The sequence below is a fragment of the Tupaia chinensis genome, unplaced genomic scaffold (genome assembly GCF_000334495.1).
Source record: "Tupaia chinensis unplaced genomic scaffold, TupChi_1.0 Scaffold000374_1, whole genome shotgun sequence".
Lineage (NCBI taxonomy): Eukaryota > Metazoa > Chordata > Mammalia > Scandentia > Tupaiidae > Tupaia > Tupaia belangeri.
In genome coordinates, this window is record NW_006159872.1 from 318,184 (window position 1) to 327,811 (window position 9,628).

The following is a 9,628-nucleotide window of genomic DNA, read 5'->3' on the forward strand; positions in this document are numbered from 1 at the left end:
TCCCTTCTTCTCCATTCTCCTCTGGGGATCTTGGGCACGCACGCACATGTGCCCGGTGTGAGTTTAAGCCACCAGGTCCGGGACTCGAACTGTGGTGACTACATGAGTTCATCGACTTAGCCATTACGCCATCTGCTGGTCCCCATAATTTTTTTTTTTTGAGAGGTTTTTTGCTATAAGGCGCGTGCGCTCGCCAGACAGACAGAGAGAGACAGAGAGATAGAAAGCAGGAAATCACCCCCCAGGGGGGATGGCCACGCCTCAACCCCTTCTCCTCCACTCTCCTCTCGGGATCCTGGGCACGCACGCACATGCACCCGGCGTGAGTTTAAGCCACCGGGTCCGGGACTCGAACCGCGGCCGACTACGTAGGAGTCCAGCGACATAGCCATTACGCTAACTGCTGGTCCTCCCATAAATATTTTTAATACACATTTTTATATATCTTTGCAGTCCACCTCATCATCATTTTTGGAAGTTCTGTAATCATCCATAATGTTGATATGTCATAATCTGCCATTCCTCTATTGGTCATTTAGTTCCAATGTTTTGCTATTAAAAATAGCACTATTGGGGCCAACAGATTGTGTGCCTAGGGCACTGGATTCCCACATGAACAGACACAGTTTTGAGTCCAGACCCAGAGGCCTGAAAGTCATTCCAGGTACTTGCATGCACAAATTCCAGGAGGAAAATGGAAGGAAAAGTATTATGGTGTGGCCTTCTCCCCTAAGAAGTGATTTCTCACTTTACCTCTCTCTGGTGAGTACACATACCCTGTGTCAACCTTTTTGAAAAAAAGAAAGAAAGAAAAGCACTTATGAAATTCTTTATATAAATTTTTTTTGCTTTTTACTTTACATTCAGTAGAATTGCCTGTACAGACTTTCTGATTTCTTTTTTACAGGTTTTTGCCATAGGACATGGGCGCTTGCCAGAGAGAGAGAGAACAAGTGAGCGACAGAGGGAAAGTGAGAAATCATCCCCCAGGGTAGATGGCCACACTGCAGTCCATTCTCCTCCTGGGATCTTGGGCACACGTACCTTAACCACTGTACCACCTGTTGGCCCTCTTGGCATGATTTTCTTGCTGCCAGGTCTAGGACTCAAACTGTGGTCAACCATGCAGGAGTTCAGCACCTTACCCACAGTGCAGCTTGCTTGCCCAGTATAAGAATTTTTATATATTTCTTATTCTATGCTTTCAGTTGTCATAAAATACTGAGTTAATTTATGACATTATTTCCAGTATATAGATATACTTATTATGTAACCATTATGGTATCTGCTGGTCCCAAGAGTTAAGACTTTTTACTGCTTCTGAATACATTGTTTTTTTTCCACATCTGACTTAAAACTGTGAACTAAGATCTCTGTTACTTTGAGCAGGTGATATCTATAGATACAAAGTATACTGACTAATTAGTTAAGATTTTACAAATAGGACTTAAGATAATATTAAATGCGCCAGAATTCAAACCGCTGTCAGCCACATGGGTTCGGCTTCTCTAATCCATAAGGCTGTGGGGCTGGCCTATAATTATTATATTTTTATTCTTAAAAATTAACTCCCCTCCAATGCTATTTTTTCTTAATTTGCTTAGTTTTGTTTGTTTTTTATTCTGTGTTTGTGTATGCATGTATTTGACTTCTATTTCTTTATTCGAATAGGTACATTTCCCTTAATTTTCAGTCTTCAACTGTTCAAACTCGAAGGAAATCCAGTCCTTCTCCTTGAGCTTCTGTCTTCCATACAGGGGCCAGCAACATTGTTTATACACTTCTAAATACACTATAATGGATTGTTTCTGTATACCATTCATGTTATGCCAAAGCATTCATTTCGTAGTGCAGAGCCTTGTAATTAATTTCATTTTGCTTTTTATCCCTCTACCTATTTGGCTACAGTGTAAAGAGAGAATACTCCCTCAGCTTTCCATGAGTACAGACATATAGTGTGTAACAAAAAAGAGTTCTTTTATTTATTTATTTTTCTTTTTTTTTAAGAATTATTTCATGACCAGCAGTTGGCCTAATGGCTATGTTGCTAGACTCCCATGTACTGACCACAGTTCGAATCCCGGACATGGTGGTTTAAATTCACGCCGGGCACGTGTGCATGCGTGCCCAAGATCCCAAGAGGTGAATGGAGGAGAAGGGATTTGTGGTGTGGCCATCCCCACTGGGTGGTGATTTCTCACTTTCTGTCTCTCTCTATCTTATTTCATTCCAGTTGTTGTTGTTGTTGTTATTTTCAATTTGACCAGAGAGAGAAAGGGAAAGCGAGAAAGCAAGCTGCCAGGTCAGGAACTCAAAGCGCGGCTGGCTGTGTGGAGAATCCCGTGCCTTTAACCACTATGCCATTTGCCAGCCCCTCTTTCTTTCTCTCTCTTTTTTTTTTAATTTGACCAGAGATCTTTTTCTCTCTTTTTTTTTTAATTTGACCAGAGAGAGACAGAGAGAAAGGGAAATTGAGAAAGCAAGCCTCCACATTTGGGACTTGAACCATGGTCAACCATGTGGGAATTCAGCACCTTAACCTCAATACCACCTACTGGCCTCCAGAACTGAATTCTTTGTGGAAGATGAAAGTACGTTATGTAGTACGAGTTATTATACCACTAGCAGTGATTACCCTCAGAGTTCATAGGCTATAAAGTAAACTTCAGGGTTCCCATCTTAACTTCCTACTAGATCCCATCTAGGCTCCTTTGTGAAGGAATATAGTTCACTTCTACTTGCCCCCAGTGAGAATTTTAAAGTTTGGGTTTTTGTTTTTTGTTTTTGCCATAGAACTTGTTCGCTCACCAGAGAGAGAAAGGGAAAGGGAAAGTGAGAAATCACCTCCAGAGGGATGGCTACTCCTCAGCCCTTTCTCCATTTTCTTACAGGGATTTTGGGCACAAACAGACATACACACCTGGTGTGATTGTTAAGCCTCCAGGTCCAGGACTGAACTGTGCAGCTGGTCATGTGGGAATCCAGTGCCTAAATGCCACACCACCTACTGGCCCAAACGTATACCTTTTTTCTCCAGAAGGGCCACAGTCCTCAATTTCCAGGTCCAAGAAGATGGGAAGAATCCTCTTCACTCACTCTCCCATGATTCTAAGACCTATTTATTCCTTACCTGGTATGAGTACTGATTTTTTTTTTTTTTTTTGCTATAGGACGCGTGCGCTCACCAGATAGAGAGACAGAAAGTGAAAAATCACCTCCCAGGGGAGGATGGCCACGCCACAATCCCTTCTCCATTCTCCTCTCAGGGTCTTGGGCACACATGCCCGGAGTGAGTTTTAAGCCACCGGGTCCGGGACGCGACCTGCGGTCAACTACATGGGAATCCAGCGACATAGCCATTACGCCAACTGCTGGTCCCAGCACTGATTTTTTAAATGAAAGCCCCACCTTGATTCACAATGAATGATCTGTCTTCCATGGCTAATCAGTCACACTGTACATTTCTCAATGACTGTTTACATTAAATCTCTTCATGTGAAGAACAGAGCTTTCTAGCCTACATATATATCTAGAGGGAGTGAAAATTCTCTAGTTTTTAAGGGCATTATCTAGCTAAAGATAATGACTATATTGCTAAGTCAGAGGCTTCATATCTTAGTAACATCTTTTTTCAGGATTTAGTAAATTTACAGTTTTATTTTATATACATAATGAATAGATGTGGAGGACATGGCATATGTAAGCCATCTTGGGAGCTTCTTGAGAGCTGTCCGCCATCTTAGAAACCATTAGGTTTCACTTTCTCATTGAGCAAACCATTTCTCAGAAATCTTGTGACCAACTGTTCTTCCTGGGGATGGTTGGAATCCACCCACCTCAATGATTGGCTCATACTGTTTTATCTCATTTGAATTTTGGGTAACCAATCAGTGCCCACCAGCCTGTGTGTAAGCTTGCAATTCTTCCTCAGTGAACTGAAGACTTGATTAGTACCTCATCTTGTCTCCACTCTGTGTGTGTATATGTGAAAGTTTTGTGTGGGTCCCCTTTTTTTGGTGGGGGGGAGAGGTTTTCGCTATAGGGCGCGTGCACTCGCCAGACAGACAGAGAGAAACATACAGACAGAAAGTGAGAAATCACCCCCCAGGGGGATGGTCATGCCACAATCCCTTCTCCTCCATTTTCCTCTCGGGATCTTGGGCACACACGCACATGTGCCTGGTGCCTGGCGTGAGTTTTAACCCACCAGGTCCGGGACGCGAACCATGGTCGACTACGTGGGAGTCCAGCGACATGGCCATTACTCTAACTGCTGGTTCCCTGGGTCCCCTTTTTCACCAACCTCACCCAGGTACCCGTTCGACTGTCCTGCAGGTCGGGGCAAATAGAAATATGTTTTATGGGACCAGCAGATAGCACAACGGCTATGTCGCTGGACTCCCATGTAGTCGACTAAGGTTTAAGGGCCGGACCCAGTGGCTTAAACTCATGCCGAGCACGTGTGCATGCGTGCCCAAGATCCCGAAAGGGGAATGGAGAAGGGATTGCGGCATGACCTTCCCCCCTGGGGGTTGATTTCTCACTTTCTGTTTCTGTTTCACTCTGTCTTTCTGGCAAGCACATGCACCTTATAGCAAAAACCTCTCCAAAACAAAAAAAAGAGAGAGAATTCTTAATTATTGTGTTATGTATTATTTTAGTCTTAGCAGTTTGGCTACTTTTGTTAAGATAAAAATTCATTTCATATATTCATCATTTTTTAAATTGTTTCATTTTTGGTTCTAAGTTTTTTAATGGGTGCATTAAGTCATATGTTAGGTAAATTAATGTACCATTATTCCTTTTTCTTTCTAGAATGATCTTCGCTGAATGTTCTCCCAACACTTGCCCCTGTGGTGAGCAATGCTGTAACCAGAGGATACAGAGGCATGAGTGGGTGCAATGTCTAGAACGATTTCGAGCTGAAGAGAAAGGTTGGGGAATCAGAACCAAAGAACCACTAAAGGCTGGGCAGTTCATCATTGAATATCTAGGGGAGGTTGTCAGCGAACAAGAGTTCAGGTACATTGCTACTCCATTAAAATAGCAGAAGTACAAGCCTAGAATGGAGAACTAAAGATTCGAAATTTACTTTCAACTTACTCATTAATTGGTTTGTAATCATTTCTCTCCTCTTCAGGAACAGGATGATTGAGCAGTATCATAATCACAGTGACCATTACTGTCTGAATCTGGATAGCGGGATGGTGATTGATAGTTACCGAATGGGAAACGAAGCCCGATTCATCAACCACAGCTGTGACCCAAATTGCGAAATGCAGAAATGGTAAGGAAACAGGAGACTGGCCAAGAGAGGTCAGCAAATGGCATAGTGGTTATATAATGGTTATGTCAACCATGGTTCAAGTTCCGGACCTGGTAGCTTAAAACACACCAGATACATGTGCATGCATGCCCAAAATTCCAAGAGGAGAATGGAGGAGAGGGGATTGTGGTGTGGCCATCCTCCCTGGGGGGTGATTTTTACTTTCTGTCTGTCTGTCTCTGGCAATCACACATGCCCTATGGTAAAAATCTCTCTTAAGAAAAAAAAGAATTCTTGGCTAAGAATCCAGCAGACCAGAAGGCGTCGAGAGCAGCCACAGATTGATCTTTCCACAATCGGTTAGTTACCTTACACAAAGCAGCTCTGGCAATTTTCATTATACAAGATCCTTAAGCAGAGTGAACTCCTGTTCTTTCACTTTATCCTTACAACTCACTTGCAGAAAAATATAATAATTATGATACTAATGCCTAATGTTTATTGAATGCTTAATATGTGCCAGGCACTGTGTTACATAGATCATCTCACAGCAGTTATTTCAACCAGTCTGTATGGCATACTTATTTCAAACCCAGTGGATTTGTCACAAAGAGAAATAAAACTAAGTGAAATATGAGGTCACTTCCCTCAGATTAGAATCTAATTGAGAATGAAAAAAAAAAATACATCTGAAAAACAATTATGAGAAGCTGATAGGATAGGGCCAGCCCCAAAACACAGTAAGTAATGGAGCCACATCCTACATGGACGACCATAGTTCTAATCCCAGCCCCAACAACTTAAAAACACACCTGGCTTGTATGATTGTATGCCCAGAATATCCCAAAAAAATAGGAAAAAGGAGAAGAAAGAATTGTAGCATGACCACATCCAAGTGAGGTTGATCAATCAATCAATCAATCTCTCTCTCTCAAACTCATTTATCTTCCAGCAATTTTTTAAAAATGATTAAAAAATTATAATTAGAGGCCAGCAGGTGGTGTAGTCCTTGTGGTGCTGGACTATCCACATAGTCGACTTGGTCCAAGTCCCAAACGCAGCAGCTTGAAACTCACACCAGGTGCGTGTGTGTATGTGCTTAAGATCCCGAGAGGAGAATGGAAGAGAAGGGAAATTTTGTTTTGTTTTAGTTTTAATTAACAATAAGGTATGTACACTCCCTGAAGAAAGACAGACAGAAAGAGAGGAAAGTAAGAAATCACCCACTAAGAGGGATGGTTATGCCATGATCTCTTCTCCTCCGTCCCCCTCATGGGCTTTTGGACACACAAGCACAGGTGTCTGGTGTGCTTTCCAAGCTGCTGGGTCCAGAACTCAAACCACAGAGTCAGCCATGTGGTATACAGCACTTTAACCACCATGCCACCTCCTGGCCCTGACCCTGTAAGTTTTTTTAATTGAGGTATGATTCACATGTAGAGAAATACAGAGATCTTAAGTATGTATTTCCATCAGTTTTTACAAATACATATACCCTAGGGAACCAGCAGTTAGTGTAATGGCTATGTCGCTGGACTCCCACGTAGTCGACCATGGTTCGCGTCCCAGACCCGGTGGCTTAAAACTCACGCCGGGCGCGTGTGCATGCGTGCCCAAGATCCCAAGAGGAGAATGGAGGAGAAGGGATTGTGGCGTGACAATCCCCCCTGGGGGGTGATTTCTCACTTTCTGTCTCTATATCTCTGTCTGGCAAGCGCACGCGCCCTATGGCGAAAACCTCTCCCAAAAAAAATACCAAATACATATACCCTTAAAACCCATACCTTGGGGTCCAGCTGTTGGTGTAGTGGTTAAGTCACTGGACTCCCTTGGCCAACCACAGTTTGACTCCCGGACCTAGGGGCTTGAAACTCATGCCAGGTGCATGTGTGTGTGTACCCAAAATCCCAGGGGGAGAAGGTGTTGCGGTGTGGCCATCCTCCCTGGGGGATGGGGAGGTTCTCACTTTCTCACTATCTCTCTCTCTCCGGCAAGTGCGTGCACCCTATGGCCATAACCTTAAAAGAAAATACCCACACCCTGTGAAAATATAGGCCATTTCTTTCATTTCAGAAAGTGCCTCCTATCTCTTCACGTTCGATCTCCCCACCTCCCCAAGGCAAGCACTGCTCTGATTTCTGTCACCACAGATTAATTTCTCCTATTCTAGAACTTCGTGTATATATACTTTTTTGTGCCTGGTTTCTTTCATTTAGCATAAGTTTTTACAGTTCATCTGTGTTTTTAAATGTATCAGTGGTTTTTTCCTTCTTATTGTGAAGTAGTCTTTTTGGATAAATTCACCACACAGTTTATTGATTTTCCTTAACAACTTTATATTTTAAAACTCAGAATCAATGAACAAATTCTTTAAAAATCCAACTTCCCCGGACCAGCAGTTGGTGTAATGGCTATGTTGCTGGACTCTCACGTAGTCTACCACAGTTCAAGTCCCGGACCCAGTGGCTTAAATTCACCCCGGGCGCATGTGTGTGCATGCCCAAGATCCCGAGAGGAAAGTGTGGTGCAGAAGGGATTGCAGTGTGGCCATTCCACCCTGGGAAGTGATTTCTCGCTTTCTGTCTCTCTGCCTCTCCATATCTTTCTGGCGAGCGCATACACCCTATAGTAAAAACCTCTCAAAAAAAATCCAACTTCCAAAAAATCCCACAAGAAGAAAAGGAAAATCTCAATATCTACCGAAATACTTAAATCTGTAATTAAAACTATCCAATAGGAGAGACTCAAGACCCAGATGTCTTCACAGATGATTCTTCTATTTAAAGAAGAGATAACCAATACTACCCATCTACATAAACTCTCCCATATTATAAGTATAGCGTAACCTTTCTGCACAACCTAACCAGGATGTTAAATAAAAGAAGAAGCATAAACAAACAACTCCTGTGAACACAGACACAAAAATTATAAGTAAAATATCAGTAAATACAATCTAGCAATATATAAAAGCTTAGGGCATCATGACCAGGTGGATTTGTTCCTGGAATGAGAGGTGGTTGGTTTAACATTCAAAACTCAATTTATTCTCTAGGATTGGTTATGTAATAGGGATCAAAACAAACCTCTACTAATTTTAAAGAAGAGAAATAATTTTTTGTATCTTTTCCCACCAAAATGGAATGAAATTCTCTGTATCTGTTCCCAACAAAATGGAATGAAACCAGAAATTAGCAAAAGAATCATTGCCAATAAACAAATACATAGAAGCTAAATAACATGCTTCTGACTAATTTGGGGAAGACTGAAGAAATTACGAAAGAAATTTTTAAATATAAGAAGGTAGGGAACCAGCAGTTAGCGTAATGGCTATGTCGCTGGACTCCCACGTAGTTGCCCGCGATTCGCATCCTGGACCTGGTGGCTTAAAAGTCACGCCGGGACCATGTGCGTGCGTGCCCAAGATCCCGAGAGGAGAATGAAGGAGAAGGGATTGCGGTGTGACCATCCACTCTGGGGGGTGATTTCTCGCTTTTTGTCTCTCTGTCTCTCTCTGTGTGGCGAGTGCATGCGCCCTATAGCAAAAACCTCTCCAAAAAAAAGAAAATAAAAAAAGTAGAAGGTAAATCCAAATGCAATACAAGGAAAGAAATAATAAAAGATCAGAGCAAAAAATAGAGACTAAAAAGCAATAGATTAATGGCTTTTTTTTTCCCAACGGGTAAACAGAATTGACAAACCATTAGCTAGGCTAAGAAAAATAGAAAAGACCAGATAAAGAAAATCAGAAATGGGGCTAGCAGATGGCATGGTGGTTAAGGTGGTTGGATCCCATATGCCCACTGGCATAGTTTGGGTCCCAAACTGAGCGGTTTGAAAAACATGCCTGGTGTATGTACATGCATGCCCAAAATCCCAGGAGGAAAATAAATAAGGAATTTGCAGTGCAGCCATCTACCCTGGGGGGTGATTTTTTCACTTTCCCTCTCTATCAGTCTCCTGCAAACCCACACACCCAATGACAGAAACTTAAAAAAAAGAGAGAGAAAATCTGTTATTGATATGGTATATTAGTTAAGATTTTGAATCCAGGGGCCAGCAAATGGTGTGATGGTTAAGGGTGCTGGACTCCCACATAACCACTCGAACCACAGTTTGAGTCCCGGACTTGGTGGCTTGCTTTCTTGTTTTCTCTCTCCCTCTGCCCCTCTCTGGTCAAATTTAAATAGATAAAGTAAGTAAGTAAGTTAAATTTTAATTCTTTTAAAAAAAAGACTTTGAATCCAGATTGCCATGATTTGAAACGTGATTCACCAAGTTATTACCTGTAAGACTATGGGCAAGTTACCTTCTCTAAGCTTGTTTGCTCATTGTCATATTTGGGCAGAGAGGTATAATACATAT

General features: G+C 42.2%; 1 protein-coding gene across 3 annotated transcripts in view; it reads left to right on the forward strand.

Annotated features, from left to right (window-relative positions):
• The window catches only part of ASH1L (ASH1 like histone lysine methyltransferase), a 266,220-nt gene that overhangs the window by 215,918 nt on the left and 40,674 nt on the right, over positions 1-9,628 (forward strand). For all 3 annotated transcript variants that reach the window (XM_027773787.1, XM_027773788.1, XM_006153395.3), the window contains 2 exons: positions 4,816-5,022; positions 5,141-5,287. In XM_027773787.1, the coding sequence (XP_027629588.1) occupies positions 4,816-5,022; positions 5,141-5,287 (354 nt within the window). The remainder of the gene's footprint in view (positions 1-4,815; positions 5,023-5,140; positions 5,288-9,628) is intronic.